The sequence below is a fragment of the Gavia stellata genome, chromosome 3, assembly GCF_030936135.1.
Source record: "Gavia stellata isolate bGavSte3 chromosome 3, bGavSte3.hap2, whole genome shotgun sequence".
In the NCBI taxonomy this organism is placed as follows: Eukaryota; Metazoa; Chordata; class Aves; order Gaviiformes; family Gaviidae; genus Gavia; species Gavia stellata.
This window is the reverse complement of record NC_082596.1, coordinates 53,322,106-53,343,251: the sequence shown is the minus strand read 5'-3', so window position 1 is coordinate 53,343,251 and position 21,146 is coordinate 53,322,106. Positions and strand designations below refer to the sequence as shown.

The 21,146-nt window shown below is 39.1% G+C and overlaps 1 protein-coding gene across 2 annotated transcripts; it reads right to left on the bottom strand.

Annotated features, from left to right (window-relative positions):
- Window positions 1-333: 333 nt before the first annotated feature.
- Window positions 334-11,400, bottom strand: CLUL1 (clusterin like 1). 2 transcript variants are annotated; one of them, XM_059815741.1, is made up of 7 exons: window positions 11,298-11,400; window positions 9,838-9,986; window positions 7,105-7,272; window positions 4,733-5,183; window positions 3,355-3,492; window positions 1,631-1,845; window positions 334-501 (listed from the first exon to the last, which is right to left on the bottom strand). In XM_059815741.1, the coding sequence occupies exons 1-7, from the start codon at window positions 11,398-11,400 to the stop codon at window positions 334-336; spliced, it is 1,392 nt and encodes a 463-aa protein (XP_059671724.1). The 2 variants fall into 2 exon arrangements, with proteins under 2 accessions (XP_059671724.1, XP_009818925.1); XM_009820623.2 differs by having other exon boundaries at window positions 4,739-5,183.
- Between the last annotated feature and the right edge of the window lie 9,746 nt (window positions 11,401-21,146).

Genomic DNA, 21,146 nt, shown 5'->3' with positions numbered 1-21,146 from the left:
CCATGGTTCTGGACTGTGGTTGTGAGGCAGTTCTTTTCTGAAGGAACATTTATCATCACATTACCTCATCCCAGATGTTACATAAAGATTGAGGGTTTCACAGTTAAATAAGTCTTTTAATATCATGTCTGTGTTTTGCAGGCTAGAACATTGAGCATTTGTTTTTCTTTCCCATAACGCTTGTGTTTTTCTCTCAATCAATGTGTCGTTTCTAGGGAGACAGTCTTCCATATACTATGACTGAATCTTGTTCCAACTGAAGTTTATTGCCATGTAAACACCTCTTATAAAGAATTGTGTTCTTTATGAAAGGAGAAAGAATGAACTTACCACTTAAAAATTCTGCTTATATAGTTGCAGTGCTCTCCCAGCTATGTATTCAATGAATTCAGCACTTTTTGGGTCTAAATTGGGAGGAACTTTAATGGTGAAAGTAGGCGAAGTCAGAATATTCACATCTACCACTGTTTCATTTTTACCAGAGGGATCCCCAGGTACTACCTAGAAGAGAACAAATCAGTACTTTAGACACTACAAACTACTGCATAATTTCAGTGTTGTTTATACCTACTGTGCCTGCTGTCTTTAACGGGGGAAAATTAAATAGAGGGGTATTTTAGACTTGTCTACTTTCTTTAAATTACTTTCTTCTGAATAGACAGTGGGTGTTTGAATTTATGCCAAAGCTTATTGTAGGCAGTGGGAAGAGCTGGCATGGCACTGCAAGACCGTATTAAAAAACTGCATGTTAATAGTTATACCACGAACTACATCTGTAAAGAGTTTCTGATCTCCTAATGAAAACTTGCGTGTGAGTTGTCCCACTAATTTCAAGACAAAGGTTGTGATTGAAGTTATTTATTCCTATCTGTTTTTCTAAGCCAGACTTAGTTCTGAAGCTTTATTTTTCTAGAGCAGATAGCTCAGACTCGGTTGGGAACGTGTGCTTAAATATTTCCTGTCCTCTTGTTCCTGATTTGGTGATTTTTGGTGAATTGCACAATCATTTCATATAAAGTTTTCTAGTAATAGTAGTACATTGGATTTCTGAGTTGGAAGAGAGAATAGGATTTGTCCCTCACCCAGGAAAATGGATTGAATTTACCTTGGATATATTCTTGTGTGTGAGATACAGTTAATCATGGTGTATTTATTGGAATATTGACAGATGCTGTTAAAGACATGCAGCTTCCACTGCAATAACCTACATAACATTTGCTTTCTTTGAGCTTTGGGATCTATACATACAGACATAGACATATAGCTAGTTATTCAGTGATCCAATAAGGCTGTGTTACTGACAGGTACAGTGACATTTATCTGGGAAGGTAACCTGAGGCCAGTCAAAGCTACTAGTGTCAATTTCCTCTCAGACAGTGATTCAGGTTAGCCTGTCAGCCATCCATCAGCCTAAAAGGATTTAGAGGAAAATAGTTTCTAATCTCTGGAGTTTTGGCTCATCGAGGGATTATCAAGCATACATAAATTCTAGATGAGTAGGAACTTTGTGTTGTAAAAAACAAACATTACACATGTACAAACACCCACAATCCCCAAGAGCGTAAGTATGAGCAAAGCACAGGTCAAAGACAGCACTATGCAATAGTTTCTTTTGGAAGATAACCCTTACCTTAACTATATTGAAAATGTTTTCTGGTCCAATGGTCATATTGGATAACTCAGACACCCACCCAAATCTTTCTTTCATTTTGTTCAACAAGTAGGAAGTGTCTTCTGTATGACGCTGAACCACCTGGAGAATCTGCTCATACTGCTCCCCCGAGAGATTAACCAGCTTAAAGGCTTCATCAAACTTGATGTGCAGTTCAGGAACATTTGGGCAATCTGTTAGAAAAGACAGCCAGCATGAAGCTTATAGGAAAGTAGTATGCCTTGTACTTTGTCTTTTCTATCTGAAGTATAGAAACCTGTAAAAAAGTCTAGCAAGGGGGTATGTTTTGGGTTGGTGTTTAAATAACGCTTAAAAAAAAAGTATTTCTTGCTGACCTATTTTGATAGATTTAGTTTAGGCTCATAATGACTAAATGGATTAATTATCCCATTTGCTATATTACAATGACTTACCAAGTACTTTAAGGTCTGTATCATATTTCATGGCAATAGATTTTCTGTTATGTTAAATAAGAACTGGTAGATTTTACATATAGCAACTTCATAATCTCCTTATACATTATCTTTTGTTTTAATTGCTCATATTCCGTTATCAATCCTTCCAAGTATATAAGTTATTACAAGAAAGCCCGTAACATATGTTAGTATTCCTGTTGAGTGTTAAGGCCTAATATTTATCTAACAATAGCTAGACACTAGTATCTGACTAGTATCATCTGCCATGAATTCAGAACTGAAGATTGCTGGTTTTTTCTTTACTAAAATATGGATTTTAAACAAGAACATTATATTAAACTTATACAAAAATTACTACAGAAAAATTCAATTTATTCTCTGTCAAATAGGACTGTCAAGGGACACCTTCAGGCTGATAGTACAGTAACCACAGATACAAACTGGTATCTGTAATACACAGTTGTAGACAAAAAGATATTTTTAGTGAGATGGAAGTGGTCCAATATTCTTTTCAAAGTGTGTCATTGGATCATTAATATTTGCCACACTGGAGATACTCTGAATACATTTGCGTTTAAGCATATTCTGTGGCTTTTAAGACCTAAATAATTCTGGAAACACCGATGTGTTATGCTGCAGTGGGAGTCCTGAGAGCAATTCTAGGTGATGCAGTCTGAATTTTTTCCAGGTGCCCATGGAGGGTGCATGCCAGAGCTTTGCCATCTCCTTACGTACTAACAAGCAGTCCCCTTTTTGTCCTTCATGTCAGCCCTGTTTGTTGACATGGTTCAACAAAGAGTAATTGCAGACTCTTCAGCGCTTGCTTTCCTTGTGAGGAAAGCTACCTGACTTTACGTCTGGTTGTCTGCAGGAGAAGTGAGTGTCAGGAGTTTGAGCTTCTCCTCACTTTCTGCTCAGCACTTCTGCACCCAGGCAGGATCGATTACTGCCTGACCTCTTGCTTCTCTGCAGGATGGCAACTCTAACAAAATATATAGGTATTTTGTTATAGAATGTAGAACTTCTCTTTGGATCTCCAGCGGTATGTTAACAACTGAGTTATACTGACACTCTGTGGAGACAGTGGGAAAAGGTAATTGAAATCATCTGGAATGAGAAACAGTGTTTGTATCCGTAGTTACACTAAAAACTCAGTGACTGTTAATTCCAAAAATACGGAAACAGCACAGTAGAAAGGGACAGCCTCAAAATCTACAACCCAGTGATCAATGCATTACAGAAAAAAATTGGAAAATAGCTATTTACCATGCAAAAGATTGCCTTGACATTTCTGACATCTCTCATGAAACTGTGGGCATCCAGAAGAGTTTTCCCGAAGTTCCCCGCACAGAGGCCTCTGGCGCCCTGACACAATTTTTGAGAACATGCCACTTCTGTCAGGATCTAGAATGAAGTCACAGTATCTTTAGACTGCCATTAAGCTTAGGGTCTTGATAAATACACATTTGTTACCTATTCTGTGTGCTAGAATATATTTTTTTGCCCTTAATCCAAAATATCTGGCATAAATCCCTCCCCCCTCCAAAAAAAAAAGGAATAAACCATTAAAAAGTGGAAGTCAGGAAAATATACAAATCATGTTTCCTTTGAAGGAATTCATGCCACTATAGTATATTCCCTTATAAAGGCATAGTAGTGTATTCCCCGCTAATAGCCAAACAATTGCTAATACTATTACACGTTATTTCTAAAACATGCTATCTTTTTGACCCTTAGAAGTCAAGATGTTTCATAATCACATATAGCTAGTTGAGAGCATAGTACCAAAGCTTATTTCTGAGGTAACATGGGTCATGACAGGAAAAATTAAAAAACGCTGTTGTAGAATCGCTTAACTTTGTATTTCTTGATGACCATATAGTGGTAATGTTACCTACCACTCAGACTTACGGCATGTCCTTACTGTGATCTCCTTATAGGTAGGCACCAGTATGATTTTGAATGATGCTTGTTTTTCTATTTGCATTAGTAAGATATGAAGGATAAGGCTTATTTGTATTCTAAAAGTTGACTAAGGGTTATTTCCTCTATTGAGAGTTATCACTTGAAACCAACGTTATGCTCAGAATTTTTCTGGTCCCTGGAAAACCTGATGGCTCGTCTGTGTTTGATTGGCACACTGCATTGCTGTAGAAGCCTAGAACAGGGCTTGCAGCTGTCTGGATGAGCTTAATGTCTTTTGACAAGGGCAGGGATATGCCTTGAGATGTCATAGAATTACTCTAATTTTTTTAGAATTGGTGACATGTCAATATGATACGATACATATAACATCCTGACAAATGCTGAGATCAGACGTGTCAGTCAGCCTTATGAAAACCTGCATCCGTCATTAATTCAAGTGCTCCTGAGGAACTCCTGCAAATGCTTTGAGAATTGCCATGAAAATCAGGCTGTGCAGGACCTGTATGTCCCCCCTGTGACATTTCTTTGAGATTTCTGGGTGATTTGTAGCTTTTAATTTAACCAATAAATTGACCCATGCCTGTTTAACCAAGAAAGCCTCCAGAGTTTCCATACCATATCTCAAACTAACATACCTCAAACTGAACCATTAAACATAGTTTAGCAATCCTGAGGGGTTTGATGTCATTGACAGTGCAGTTGATTTTAATTTTCTAACACTTGCCTTTGGCTTGTTCTGGCACATCTCTTCTATTATCTCTGTATTCATCAAATACTTCAGTAATCACCTCACTGACACCTTCGAACACTGTCTTACTGAAGTCAAAAACTGTCTGTAAGAAGCCAGGTATACCCCAGCCTTTCCGTGAGCCGTCATTTCTGGTGGTGTCCTCAGGTAAAGCTGGCATGCTGGGGGACTCATTCAAGTTCAGATCAGACATGAAATACGTCTGAAAAGACTGGTCAAATTCTTTTTGCATCTGCTTGAAAAAAATGAAACTTCTGTCAAATATTGAGCCCATGTCTGATAATAATTGACTAAATAAATCTTCCATCTTTACTAGCTGGATATCCTCTTTCTCAGGCTTTTCATTAAACTGGATGTCTTTTCCTTGATCCTCATGAAAAGTAAAAATGAGTGGAGGTATTTTCCTCAAAAAATCTTCAACCTGTGTGTAAGAAGGAGATAGATCAGCTGCTTGACGAGTTATCAGTTTTTCATCTCACAGGGAAGGGGGTCTAATTTTTCTCTTTCAAACACCCATAGAAACAATGCCCTCTTAATAACTGCAAACACAGCATATTCTCCAAAGTAATTTAAGACACTAGACTCTAAAGAGTGAAAGTACATTCAGCCTAAATCATTAGCTCCAAGTCAGATCTGGAGTAAAAGGGTTGCCAGTTGGCCTTTAATCTGTGGAGGCTCAAAGTTAATATCGGCATTTGGGTTTCTTCCAACAATTTGGACTTTATCTTGGAAACATTTCTGTGGTACTTATGTGCAGCATAGGGAACAGAAGGCGATTGTTCTTGCCGTGATCTGTAAACACCCTGCCCTCTCTCACCAATGGCCAAGTCCTCACATGCTTATGCAAACTGAAACCCATTAAAATCAATGAAGCAGTGGCCCTGAGTCCATGGTTTGATGATGGAAGAGACTGAGTGTTGACTCTGCTTTGCGGAGTTCCCAGTCCCTGGGTCTCAGCCACTGGTTCCCTGCTCTGTGCTTTAACGCGCTACCTTCACCTGAGCAGATGCAGTGTTTTGTGGAGCTGCACTTCATGGCATTAGAAAACTGGTAAGGGTTAAGAAACACCCTGCCAAACACATACCTATACCTATACCTTTTACTTTTTTTAAATCAGACCAGCTGCTTGATCTGACCACTAGTGCAGCTCAGAGGGAACGTGAATTGTGAAACGGCACTGCAGGAACAGCCTAAGCCAGTATTGCCCCTGCTGCCTGTGTGTCATCAGCCACAGCTATCGTCTTTGTCCTCTTTTTTTAAAACGATTTAGGTCACAACTCATTTCATACTTTGAATGGTTCAAATAAACCATATAGCTTACTGAGAAAGTTGCCAAGAGGGTCAAAGACAGTGACAGTGCAGTATGTAACTTTTACTGCAATAATTTCAACCTGACATCCACAGACTCTTGAAAGTCCAAGAGATACATTTGAGGTATCCATGAGAGGTATCTAAAAAGCCAAAAGTATCACCAATAGTCTTAAATTTAATATCTTCCACATTTTTACCTGAATAATTTTAATAATATGCACAAATGTTAAACACCTTTGCTCTAAAGCTTGTCGCTTCTGAAACACACCATATGTGATTTTTAAATTATCGTATTTTTCAGTGCTTGGGAATGTGAAAGCTAGGTAATCTGGCTAAAATTTCAGTAGCAGTAATTGTGCGGTTTCAGTTATTAAGCTGCACTTAAAGCATATGCCCAAATAAAAAATGTGATTACAATTTTGTTAAATCTTGTAATAATAATGTGCCAGCCAGGGAAGAATAGTTTGTTTGTGGTAGAATTAGGGGAACCTTCTTTGCTGACAGTTTCCTTTGTTAAAAAACAGTTAAGCATTTTAAAGCTAGTTTGTTACTTAAAGAGTAGGTTTAAAATAAAATAAATATAGGAAAGAATGATGTTGTATAAGTAGGTGATTTTTTCCCCATGGAATTTTGCGAAGTATATCTCCACTTTTAACTCAGCTGATTTTCAGATGGATCATAAAGAATCTATGTGGTATTTTTCACAAACGGTTATTGAGCATCTTAATGCAAATCCTACTGTGAGAGACAACACTGTACATCTGGAGTGACTCTGGTGGAGTCAGGGGAATAATCAATGTCCATGGAATCACGCCAGGGTGCAACCGAACTCATTTTGGCTGAATGTTCAATGAATATAATTGCATGTAATCTCTGCCATATAACTTCACATTTCCAGACCCTACAAATCAAATTAAATTTAGTAACCCGATGTAACTGGCAGATCTGGGTATTGAGAAAATAGGATGTGCTCTCTCTAAAACTGTTAGATGAATTCAAGGGTATTTCCCAGATACAAAATTTCTTCCTACCTTCCTTCTAAATGTTGACAAACCATGTTTGCAAGTTGTATAATACCTCATGCAGGTACTTTCTAAACAAGATTCACATTCATCCCATAAATTTTTCAAGGATAGTTGACATTGTCTTTCTTCTTCTTCTAATCTTTCCTTTACTTCATCCATAAGTCGCAAGGCTTGCTAAGGAAGAAAAAAGATTCAGTTGAGGGCAATTTTCAGATTAATACTCTGAATACTTATCCCGGTATTTATCACTCATTTTGGCTATTTATAATTCCTATTTTTGCTAATCCCTAACCGTTAGGGTAGGTTGTCTTCTCAGCTGCAGTCACATACGGAGGGAACTGAAAATTGAAAACCTTTTCTTTATATGGTTTTTCTGATGTCGTTCTCTCAGAGAACAAAACCAAACAGATCTCTACAGTCTACCTGGATCTTTGAGGTTATGAAAAAACCCATGTCTTTCTGTGCAAGAAGCATTCAACATCTCACAAGGTCATGTGCTCAACGTGTATCATTTTTTAATCCATATCATATCTACAGTATTCATCTGTTCCATAAATAGCCCTTTTTTGTTCCTTTGCTGCATTCTTCAAGGGACTGATATTTCATGAGTCTAGGTCCTTGCCATATATAAATTCTTTCTCTGATGAAGAAATATGTAAAAGTATAGCATTTCCTCTGTTTGGGAGGAAATCAAAAGACTGTAGTGAAGGGGTTTCTTCCTGCTCTTGTGGAAGTGTGAGGCACTCCTTCCATACTGAAAGGAAACAAGATGCATTTTACAATGCTGCTTCTATTTACTGGATCATTCTTCATCAGGTACAGCACAAAGCTGAGCAGATCAGAAGCAACATTTTAGAATAGACTTGGCAATGGAAAGACAGAAGAGTTCTTTCTGTTGAAGTAGATTGCACATCATGAATTTCTTTCTGCAAGTACAAGATATTTTAACAGTTTAGGTTTCCAAACAATGTTCCAAGTTGCTCCTAAGTATGCCAAAACCCTTTTAATTGGTCAGTCTTATTCCTTTCTGACAGCATTTCAATACGGAAGAGGCTCACAGAAAAGAAAACTTCTGTTAGAATGTGCTTGGTGGAGACAGTAACTGTGGTCTTCATAGGCTATGTTTAATTATTTTCTGATCTTTCTAATACCTTTATTCAGTGTGTTATGAACACTCACTGTGGATGAAAGTTCTGTGTAAATGAAATAATCCAGTAAGAGCTAACAACAGTGTAGATCATGGGAGTGTACCAATGTTCCTAAAGATGTTAGAAAGCTATCAGGTACTTTTTGGCTTGCTAATACAAATAGTTTAAACTAACTACCAGATGTTGGGCCAGGAGGGAATTTTCCTTAAACTTCAATAATTAGGATCTTTGTATTTTTTTAAATACACAGTAATCTCTGTTACTCAGGATCATCTGAGAACATGGCTCTGGGCCTAGGCATTGCACTAGGACATTGGAAATTCCCCTGATCCCGTGTACTTTTTCTAGAGCACATTATCATTTGTGGCTTTCATATTTTTCTGAAGGTCTGAAGTTTGCAAAGCAAGCTGGGAAACATCTATGGCCTGAGGTATATAAGACATGCAGTCCAGAGGTGCTGGACCTTCTGCTCAGAACATCTTTATACAGTTGCTTGCAGTTGCTTTGGTGTGAATTCAGTGAAGCAGGGGATTTCTAGAAATAGGCAGTAAGTGCGATACTTTATTCAATACATTGCTGTTGCAGCAGCTTTGGCTTCTGGATGTTACAAAACCCAGGTTCTCTCTCCAAAGTAATGTTTGAGTCCACATACAGCATTTAATATCTCCTTTTACTGCAGACCTTCTGTATCTCCACATGGTGGTCACCATCAGCCTGACTATGCCTAGGCTGCTGCTGGGTACCTCCCAACTGCAGAATAAAATGAGAAAGCTCAAATCTCAAGGAAGGTTGTGTCAGATAACATGTTTTACCTTACAGCTGGGATGGGCTGAGAGAAGGTATCTTGCTAACTAGTGGTAACTCAGCTGTATTTTGTCTAGTGCACACCCTTTCAGTTTCATTTTAGAAATAGCTTCGACATTCAACGACAGGGAAAAATTAACAGTATGCCACTCAGTTAGACAGCTGTATTTCTGAGGAAAGACAGAAACTCTTCACCTCTAATGTTCAAAAGAACCGCAGAATCTGGAAGAGGCGCCAGTGAGGCAGGCGGTGCTCTTGTTCAGTGCTTTATTCCAGCGCAGTCTGAAAGCTTCCCTCAGGGTTGAAGCGTCAGTCTGCCAGGGTCCTGCCAGCAGGCAAGCTCTTTCTTAAGAAACTGGCAAATATAAACTAATGCTTTAACTTCTTCTGAAATGTGAACATCCAGGTTCCTGATAGGCTAGTAAAGGATGTCTGTTGGTCCAACTCCAGCTTCCAGGAGACAGGCAGTGAGAACCTCTGTAGAGGTACCATGAGAGTTTTCTTCTGCTAGTGAAAAGAGCAGAAGCAGATTTCCTATCAATCCTGTGACCACACAGAGAGATGTATGCTGCTCAGAGTGTACATACGATGTGGTTTACATTCTTCCCAGAAAAGGGAAGACACCAAGGGGTCCCTTCTGGGTTCCTTATTGGCCTAAGCACAACGGCATGCTGTACTCATTCCGGGATGTTGGCTAAATCCATGTACAACCTGCCTCATCTTTGATTAAAAATAGCCACAACTTAACAAAAATACAAACAAAAAAATCCAGATGCACTTCAGTTACCTGTTTTTCTTCACTGCTCTTCTTCAAGGTTTTCATCAGATCTATGTGCTTATCTTCATTTCTTTCCATCATAATTTTCATCTGCTTAATACCAATCAAAGCTTTCTTTACCTCTTCATCTACATACTTCTCTCCAACTTCAGATAATACTAAAAAAAGCCAAATTATACAGTGACTTAATCAGATTTTAACACTATCACCAATTGTCATGCACTGATGACGAAGGAGGATTAAACAGCTCTATGTTTCCCTACAGTTGCAAAGCCGAATCTTGAGTTAGTGAATGCTGAATAACACGGAGCCAAGACAATTTCCATCAGATAAGAATCTGGCCCAGAGCCTTTGCCAGTGATCAGCTGTGTGTAAATCAGCCTATATACTCGGCTGTCCCACTGCTGATCACTGAATCCCAGAACAGTTGAGGCTGAAAGGCACCTCTGGAGACCATAGAGTCCAACCCCCCTGCTCAAAGTGGGTCAACTAGAGCAGGTTGCTCAGGACCTCATCCTGGATTTTGGATATCTCCAAGGATTACTCATCAGTTTTCTAATCCATAACCTATATATTTATCTTTGATCTGAAAGCAGCCTGTGACAGCTTCCCTTTACATTTTGAAAATGTAGATTACAGGTGCCTTCAACCTTCTTTCATAAAAATACAATCTCTAGACTTCCTGTGAAGTAATGACCATAGAATTTTGGTGAAAGCCTGGGTTGGCCCACATGTTGCACTGTGAAGCTCTGCATGATTGCCTATCCTTTATCTGTATTTGTTCCCTTTGCAGAAATACCCTGAATATCATTGGAGCTATACAAAACAGATAAAGAACACATCACCCTGAGACTGCCAAAAGCACTTGTCAGTAATTTCTTCCTTTATCTCTTTCTTCCCCTCCCCTAACTTTTTGTTTGTTACAGAAATATTATTAACATAGACTGAAGCAAAGGAATATTTCATGGCTGATCCTCTTGGGATTCCTATCCACAAAATAAAGCCATGCTTAATGGCGAGTATATGCAGAATAGCTGTTTTTTCTAAATTAAGTCATTTTATTTCAATTATTTGTAATAACCATCTTTTCCAGTGAAGTATATAATTGTAGAATAAATATTTTCAAAGATTATTTAAACAAAATAATTCAAAATCTGTTGAATGGAATTTTGGGTTCAGTTTATATTCTAATGATCTATGAGGGACCAAATACCCTATAAAAATGCTGTAAATACTTTTTTGTAAGGGGATACTTATCTGTTAATCCCTTTACTTTCTCATCCCAATTGTTCTTATCTCCCCATTGTGTGTGTGGATGCATGTAGTCAGCTATATGATAGTTCCTAAGCTCCGCAGAGGAAAGTGGGTCCTCTTGATGCCAGTGAGTATGGAAGCCAAAATGCACCAGGAGACTGGAGACCTGGGCCTAGGGGCTTCCAGCACACCCCTGGTAAGAAAAGCATACATACGCTTCAGGTTTTCCCGGAGATTCATTTCCTCCTGCCTTGTCGGTGCACACTGATGATCGTTCAGCCATAGCATGTATATTATAAATAACCAAGACAACTTCATGTTCTTTCTGTTAAAGAAGCAAATTGGTGCAGTTAAATGTAAGTATCTTCATGATGCTCAAATGCCTAGGTGTATTGTTTACTAAGTTTTATACAAGTTCCTATTAATTTTGACTTTAACTATGGTTTCTGAGATCTATAACATGCACATAAATGCTACTGTTAGTGAAAACACATGAGTAAGAAGTTTGACCTCGTTTGTAATTATCTATTCAGACTAATTAGATGAATTCCACTGAGGTAGCACAATGGTGTAACAGAATCAGGACATATATATATATATAAAACCCTGAAAGCTTATGCAGCTCAGTCTGTCCCTTTTCTACCTTGTGAAACACACTAATTACTGATCTCACACTATGTTCTTAGTTCATATTATAAATGCATCCATGCTAAACATTATTGCCAGATTTAAAAAGGGAAATTTCTAGAATGTGGTTCCCTTCCTTGTCTCCAAACATGCAATTCCTGTCATTGTCCTTCAGGATAACACTTAATATAGCAGACACAATAATAGGTGTGCCAAGAAATTGGCAATTAGATCAATTTTGTGAAGAAACACATCAGCACTTGAAAGAAATTCCTACAAAATAAGGGAAAGAAATGCCATTTGCTTTATTTCCCTCCCAAGAGCAATTAGAGAAGAAAGGTTTATTTTTTAGAAACCATGCAACTACACTTTATAGTTCTCATCTGATTAAGTGAACACAGTATTTAAGTGCCTTCTTGTTAGCCAATATAGCCTTCTTGGAGATGCAGTTATCAGCTGCAAGTGTGTATGTAAAGTAAGAGCCTGGATTTATTTATAGCCTGAATTTACTTCTATAGTTACTTGCATATTGTACCTTTACATTCATAGTGAAAGACCAATTAACTTTGCAAAGAAATACAAACCCATTACCAAAGAAAAGTAAAAAAACCCCAACATACCATTAATACTGAAACACCTCCTCTGCAAAATTGCTCCCCGCGTCAGGAAGGGGTCAGGCTGTGTTCTGGTCTAATTGCTGGGAGTGTCAGGGATTTTGCCATGTTCTACTTATCTGATGAGAAGGTACTTAATCCTATTAATGGGACGTTTTGTCATTAGGCTGGAGGATTTTGCTTGTATGGGACTTCAGGCTCATCTCTGTGGGCAAAACCACTAGGGGGAGCGTTGGGCAGAATTGCATAATTTAATGTAATTTTGATCTGCTATTTTTCTGTAGTCGATAGCCTTTTCATCTTACTAGCTCTTCCATCGTCTTGCTTTTTACCTTAGGAGATATCTGCAGCTTATGTTCTTAGTGAAGTTGTTACAATTAGTTTTGCTAAAAATATCTCCCAACATTTAATCTCTTCAGCATAGTTTTAGTTTGCTATAAAAAACACTGGATTACATAATAGCCTTCTTCGTATACCTTCTGAAGATAAAGAAATAAAAAAAATTCAGGAATCCAGATGCAGGCTGGGATGTGAGTAGAGTCTGAAATGACATAAACAAATTTTGGCATTTTGTACATCATTATACTTGCTAATGTTTTGGGGGTTTGCCCTCTTAATGATTTTCTTCAGTTAATCCATGTGTGCAAAATATATCTGGGATCTGACCTGCATGAAGTTTTGGATACTTTGAAATGAGATATTTAAATACTAACAGATGCTTGATGTAAAATATGGACAAGTATTCTTAGCAAATCGTATCCCACCTTGTGATGTTCAGCAATAATACTCCCTTGAAGTTGAAGAGGAGACGGGGAAAGTAGGTGTCTGTAGCTCATGGTCTCTAACAGCAGTTTTAAAACATCCCATTCTTTTTTGTTTACCGCATAGTTCATAAAAGCCAGCTGATGATTGATGGTTAAGATCTAGCATGATTAATGCTGCTTAGGCAAGAGATTTGAGGGTTTTATTTTTAAACACGTTATCAGGAAGAGTGGAGAACCTGTTAGCTCTAATGGGAACTTCAAGCCCTCAGTATGCATTAAAAATTAAGATAGCTCCACTCTTATTTTCTGAAAATGATGGATGGGAATATGTATTTTGTTTTAATAGGTATGAATTGCTGGCTCACTGAAATGCTTCTAACTCCTTGAGCAAGACTCATCACTACACGAAACCTTTCAAGTTCTCTTTTGTGGCAGTACCAAGCAGGCACCCTTGCAGACTTCGCAATCCCCTGGCTAGACTGTTTGTTAAGCACCTCTGGGGCCTGGGCTGAAGTAAAAGGGGCAGTCTCTCTCTCTGGGCCTCATGCTTGGCTCAGGATAGAGGATAAACGGAAAATACATTTGCACAAAGGAAGACAATCTATTACAGACACTTGTGAAATGCGTGCTATTAGTCTACATGTGTAATGAATCCTAACAAAGACTTTAATCTTTCACTGCAAGGGTTTGCCCCCTTTTTTTTGGCATTTATCTTTGCTAATATCCATTTGCTAGCAAAAGTTACTGCTGGCCTTTCTGGACCTGATTCAACATACAGAAAGCTTTACTCGATCCAGAGCAAAAAGGGCAGTTTCAACACATCACCCATAGTTCACAGGAATTTGCAAGAAAGCAGGCAGCCTCAGCCCTGCAGGGAGGGAGAGCAGCACTCTTGTGCCAGGGTGGAGAGGCTGGAGGCTGCCTCCGGCACAGATCCCACTGCTTATTTTCAGAATGCCCATCTTCTGAAGGTTTCTGTGGGGGTCTCTGGTCAAACACACTCTTGCACCTTGCAAAGCCAGTCCTTAAGGGAAATCTGTACTGAAGCTAATGCTGACACATGGAGTCCTGGTGGGTGTCGGGCTCATTTTCTCAATTCAGTTGATTTTGAACATTGCAGAGTGTGTTGCATTGTCTTAGATGTTATTCCTCACACTTTATTATAACCACTATGTAACCACATGGAAATAGGCATTACTATTACATCTATTTCTTTTTACAAAAACACTGAATCCTAGTTCTTTGCTCTCATGTTATTTTATACATATCTAATGGCTGAAAGAGGAGGTCTAAGGAATCTGAGGACAAAAATGTCTAGAGCTAGCATGCCTGTTGAAGTTAATCTTGGGCTTAAACTTAACCTTTGAAGTGCACTTAAGAACCCAACACTCCATTCCTGAAAGGTGGTTATTAGTCATGCTCACTCTGGAAATATTTTCCTCTCTCATTTCTGTTTTGAATTTAATTAAACAAAAATCTCACCAATTATACTTTCAGGTTTCATATCAGATATCCACTCTCTTTTCTTTCAACATTCCAAATCTGATTTGCAGTGACCTATTGCGGAGATCTCAAATTTTTATCTCAGCTGCCATGTTCAACAGTTTCCTCTCAGTATTTTATTTTCCTCTGAATTTGAGTGCTTCAATCAGCTATAGTATGCCATGTCATGTCATTGTGCTGACATGTTCATTTTTTCACAGTCTTATACAAGCAGATGATTCAGTGCTCACTAATGCTGTTGCAAATTGTAAGTTACTATTCTAATATTGAGTCATATTGGAGACAGTCTGAAGAAGCTCTTGTGAGCAAGTTGTAGAAAGTGTCTTTTACCCCACCCCAACCGTTATTCCAGTGCTGCTATATTTTAATTGAAATTAATTTGTATATATATTGGAAAAAAATAAGAAAATATCTTGAAAAGGGATTTCGGTAAAAATAGGCCTTTTGCAATATACTGATAAATTGAAACGTAAATACTTGTAACAATACAGATAGACATTGAGCTTGAACCTAGCTGAACTTGAGCAATGAGAGTTGTAGCTGCTTTGTGGAGTTTTATTCTGTCCTGTTGGATGACCTCCATGAATGTATAACATTTTTTCACAATGGACTGTGACTTCTCCCTTTTTGTTGATCCGTTCCACCTGGCAGGATTAAGCATCAAGAAATATGCTGAAATGGAATTTCCTGTGTTATACATCAGCTGTAGAATTTTGTTCTAGTTATATATTTACATAATTATTTGCTGTTTGGAAGAGTTGTTTCCTACTATGTATTTTCACATTTCTTTCTGAGCTAAGCCAGTCATATAATGATCAGGCTGAAAATACCTGTACGTATTTATAGACTCTATGAGTCATGCAAAGTACTACATATTGACATTAAATCTCTTGATACTTTTATGAAATAGTCCCCAGTTCTACAAAATCCTAATTAGCTTTATTTGTAAGCATATGATTAGTTTCACTGCTTTCAATTGAAATTAAATCCTAGTGGGGGTTTATGGTGTAATTACATGGCTAATCTAAAGCATGCACAAAGCTTTGCTAACAGTTAGTATGGGTTTTAAGGGTATAGAATTGAACTTCTGTTGTGTGAAGTTTGTTTTGTTTTGGTTTTAATCCTTTCTAGTACTTCAGGAGCACCTGAGTGGTTCCTGCTTTCTCCTGTATTTCAAAGGCTCTTGGAGCCCTCCTTCAGTTTGTATTCAGTCTGTCTTTGAGCTCTACCTGAATAGCCGCAGTTAGGAACCAAGGCTCGTTCTTTAGCCCAGAGAGAGCCAAGCTCCTGAGAGGCTCTCAGTCATGCTGGAAGGCCTGAGACTAAGGAGCTGAGGCTACCCTAGTCTAAGTTGGATAGCTAGAGTTAGTCTAAGCTATACATCTTGCAAAAATACCAGCTCGGGCCCCAGAAGTAGCACAGCTGTGTTAGCATGACAGGATCCTAAAGTTCATGAGCCCTGCAGCTCAGAGTCAGGCCAACACAATTACCGTGTCTGGAGGAGGGTCAGGCAATGACATTGATGTGCTGGAGTGTCTCCAGAGAAGGGCAACGAAGCTGGTGAGGGGTCTGGAGCACAGGGGTCCTCTTATGAGGAGCGGCTGAGGGAACTGGGGCTGTTTAGTCTGCAGAAGAGGAGGCTTATTGCTCTCTACAGTTACCTGATAGGTGGTTGCAGAAAGGTGTGCATTGGTCTCTTCTCCCAAGTGACTAGCGACAGGACAAGAGGAAATGGCCTCAAGTTGTGCCAGGGGAGGTTTAGGCTGGATATTAGGAAAAATTTCTTTACTGAAAGAGTGGTGAAACACTGGAACCGGCTGCCCAGGGAGGTGGTGGAGTCACCATCACTGGAGGTGTTCAAGGAACGTGTAGACATGGCATTGTGGGACATGGTTTAGTGGGCATGGTGGTGTTGGGTTGATGGTTGGGCTTGATGCTCTTACAGGTCTTTTCCAACCTTAACGATTCTGTGATTCTGTGATTCTGTGTAATGCCAGGTCAGGACTCTGCACTGTGTTCAGCACAGACATGAAACCAGCTGAAGGCATGAAATCAGCCTGCGTAACTTAGAGCATCACATTAAGATTTAACGTGGCTTTATTTGGAACTATTAAGCTACAGCTTTTGAGTTCAGCAAGATAATCTTCACAAGGCTTAGCATGCTTTAAAATGTATGAGCCTTTTCTGATTTCCTTTTGCTTGTTTATCCATGGATGCTCAGGATGACTATTATGTGTGGGAAAAATCTTCCACTTCACTGCTGAATTTTTTCTTCCAAGCTCTCCAGCACTTTGACACGAAGTTCTAAATACCAGTCCCAGTATTAACATGACAACTGTTGTTCACACAGGCATGCAAAGTTTCTTCATGCCTTATCCAGAGACGTTGCTGAAGGGATCTATTGTGATACTGAACACCGTATTTGAGAAGGCAAATCTATAACATAAAGGAATTTAATTTTAAGGAACAGAGATTTAAAACCTTAGAATTGAATGTTAGACAATACGAAGCTGAAACCTAAAAATAATGCAGTTGTCTTCAGAATTTGTGCTTGGGATATCAGCCAACTATTGAACTTGGAGTAGCACTATTGCTGATGTTATGTTATCAGCAGGAGATATCAAAGTCAGTGCAAGAATAACAAAATGAGTTAGAAACAATTTATTATAAAGCTATGAAGCAAACCTGCATGGTACAGTTACACAAACAGATTTCAGGAAGCATTTAATATTAAAATGCTGAAGTTTTGAACCAGATGTTTTGCAAGGATTTCATTTCAAGCTTCCCTAGGAACATTAAAACAAAAAAGTTTTATTGCATGCAGACATGTAATGTATCAGCTTTCAGCCTGAAACAGAAAGGAACAGGGTTCCTTGTGTGTATTCATCTGGTTTGCTAAAGCATGTCTTCATCATTCAGCTCTGTATCAGCTAGTTAAGAGAGTGGCTGCTTATTGGAAACAATACTGGAGTTTAGTGAAATTAAGATGACTGAATTATCAGCTTGTGAGGTGCTGAACAACTCTTGAAGATGCTGCTAACTGCCTTGATCTTCCACTTTTCTTGAAAAGTAATTGAAGGCATGCAGGCTAGAGCCTTGGTAACATTTGATGAAGAAACTGGAAATTGCTTTGGTGGGGGATAATCATCTGGCTGGTAAGTTGGCCTCTTGCTTCTGCTGCATTTAAAGTGGAACCTGCTCCAGTGCCTGCGGGACAGCAAGCCCAAAGAGGGATGTCTGAAGATAAAGCTTCCTCAATGTAGCAAATAATAGGACACACGCAGTCCCCTTGCTTGCAGTAGCACAGAAGTGGAGGAAGTAAAGCTGGAATGCTACCTGAAGCTGACTTTTTCTCCATTTCAAATGTTAGGGATAATTTCTAAGAAGAGCCTTACTGCAATTAGAATTAATGACTTCATGCTTCTAAGAGTTCTTGCTTAATTACCGTCACACATGTTTTTACAGCTGTCTTTTTATATAACTAGTACACTGCCCCGTGCATCTGCCTCCGTACTCAAAGCTTTCAAAGCAATGTGAAAAAACAACAACATTAGTTACGGAGACCTGACAAATGGGAGGAGAGTAAAAAAAAAAAATGAGTTCAGAGCAAATGAGAATTAGAAATGAGACAAAAAAGGCAGAAAGGGAAATGAAGGTGAGATAGGAAAGACCACAAAATATCAAAATGTCAGGGGAGACACTGTTGAGAACAGTCTTTCCAATTGGAAGTATATGAAGTAAAATATGCTTCCATATCCTCCACCAACATCTAATTAGTTATTGTAAACAACAATAATGTGGGAAGCCCATGAAGATGCACATGTGGCAAAAGAGGACAACTATAAAACCCTTGAAATCCTTTCTTGTTCCTCCTGTTTCCTTCTGCTCTGGTACAAAACTATTCTGGCAAAGACTGGGGTATTTGCCCACACTTCAAGTTGCTTAATACATTTGCAGGCACTGTGAAATACTAAGCACTAAGAAAAGAATTGTGAGATTTATCAGTCCAGATTTGAGTATGCACAGTGTGTGAACCTCAGCTAGTGAGTGATCAAGGTTTTCTTCGTAGCCAAATAAGAGCTCTAGGCTAAGCTGCAATTTAGCTGACCTGCTGTAGACCTTGACCTCAGAGTTAGATGAGCTGCACTTTGGAAGACCCTGTTTTTCTCCCCTTACTAGAAAGTGAACACAGCAGGCTAACCTAAATGTAGATCTCTAAAACTGGGACAAATTAATCTCATTGATGTGGCATGCAGTTTTCAGCAAGACCTGGCTTGTTTGTGTTTGCCAGCAGCATCCTGAGTTGCATTAAGAGGATTGCCATCAGGTCAAGGGAGGTGATCCTTCCTTTCTACTTAACACTGGTGAGGCCACACCTGGAGTGCTGGGTCCAGTTCTGAGCTCCCCAGTAAAAGAGGCATGGACATAATGGAGCAAGTCCAGCACAGTGCTATAAAGATAATTAAGGGACTGGAGCATCTTTCATATGAGGAGAGGCCAAAAGAGCTGGGACTCTTCAGCCTGGAGAAGAGAAGGCTCAGGGAGATTTTATCAATGTATATATATATACACCTGAGGGGAGGGAATGAAGACGAGGGATCCAGGCTCTTTTCAGTGGTACCCAGTGACAGGACAAGAAGCAATGGGCTCAAAACACATGAGATTCCATCTGAATACAAGAAAACACTTTTTTACTGTGAGGATGGTCAGACATTGGAACAGGTTGCCCAGAGAGGTTGTGGGGTCTCTGTCTGTGGAGGTATTCAAAACCTGACTGGACATGGTCCTGGGCAGCAAGCTCTAGGTGGCCCTGCTTGAGCAGGCGGGTTTGACTAAATGATCTCAAGAGGTCCCTGCCAACCACAACAGTTTTGTGATTTCTGTGTTTATCCAGCTTTGCAGACCACAGTACAAAAAAGACATGGACCTGTTAGAGCAGGTCCAGAGGAGGGCCACAAAAATGGTCAGAGGGCTGGAACACCTCTCCTGTGAGGAAAGGCTGAGAGAGTTGGAGTTGTTCAGCCCAGAGAAGAGAAGGCTCTGGGGAGACCTTATTGTGGCCTTTCAATATGGGCGGGGCTTACAAGAAAGATGGGGACAGACTTTTTAGTAAGGCCTGTAGTGATAGAACAAGGGGTAACAGTTTTAAACTGAAAGAGTGTAGATTTAGACTGGATATAATGAAGGATTTTTTTACGATGACGGTGGTGAGACACTGGAAAGGGGAGGAGGAGGAGTTGTGGATGACCCATTATTGGAAGTGTTCAAAGTCAGGTTGGATGGGGCTTTGAGCAACTTGATCTAGTGGAAGATGTCCCTGCCCATGGCAGGGAGTTGGACTAGATGATCTTCGAAGGTCCCTTCCAACCCAAACCATTCTGTGATTCTGTGATTCTATGATGTGTATGACACAGGCCAAAGGGAGACATATAGGTAGCCTGCTAAATATGGATATGTGCAACGTCTATCATGCATTGAAGTTGACAGGTTCTGAGCATTCACACTTAAAGCACAACCAAGTTAGAAATTATTTCAAGCTGTACAAAATCCTGTCTACCATTTCCTAGCACAATCTGCAGTCAGCCGAGACGGCAGCTGCCACATCTAAATCATCATCTTTCTGAAAACTTGAATCAAAGTGTTAAACTCATAAAAGATGAAGGCAAACTCCTATGGAGCACAGTAATTTACTTAGGATTAGACTGACACTTCAAAGTCATGCTAGACTTTCACTTTTAGGTTTTGGGTTAGCTACATTATAATTAGTGTCCAGCACAGTATCACACATCCTAACTTCTGGACAGTGGCTTGTAGGGATTCCTGATGCTGGTGTGTTTATTTTGTTCCTACAGATAAAGGATGTAACAAAAAATCTTGGAAGACAGGCTCATTGTGGTTATTTAGCACAATGGAAAAAATGCTGTCTCCAGATCAAGAAGTCCATGAACTTTTACCTGCTGGAAGGATATTTGGGATAGGCTCTTATTTATGCATTTGCCTGGGAGGTATTTGTTTTCTCATAAAAATGCTAAAGGGAGATACTTCACTGTTTTTCAGTGGCACACGTTTTTTTTAAGGCTTTGCTTTATCTGACATAGCAATTGCATCAAAATGTTATTCTAAAAATTACTAGAGTGATGACCTCTTTGCTCTTAGAGAGTCTTATTATGGTAGAGCCCTGCCTTTCCTGAGCTGTGGAAAACTAAGCTGCCTCATAAGCAAATCAAGGCTATTTTGCACCTCTACGTTGAGATTTTTGTAAAATGTGGAGAGGTAAAAATATTCACCTCAACTCCAATTGGAAATTAGGCAGAAAAACATAACCATTTGCTCATTCAAGTTGAATTTTATTTAGTCCTTTAAAAATTTGATCTCTGTTATATACAATATAGTTTCTATATGCAAATTACTAATAGGCAATTTAATGAAAAAAGCTTTTACCCTGGAACATTGAAAAAGTTCTGGAATATTGGGGTAGTACTGTATGTTAAGGAGTAGTCTCTCTGTATATTCCAAGCACCTTAAAGAAGGAGTTCAGCTCTGCATCTGGTCAACA

Bases quoted from the DNA above. Each gene is read 5' to 3' on its own strand.
- CLUL1 (XM_059815741.1), bottom strand. From the start codon at position 11,400: ATGAAGTTGTCTTGGTTATTTATAATATACATGCTATGGCTGAACGAT. The intron at 5,184-7,104 runs GTAGGAAGAAAT...TCTTACACACAG, and splicing joins TGTCAACATTTAGAAGGAAG to GTTGAAGATTTTTTGAGGAA. The intron at 3,493-4,732 runs GTTAGAAAATTA...ACTTCATTCTAG, and splicing joins AGAACAAGCCAAAGGCAAGT to ATCCTGACAGAAGTGGCATG.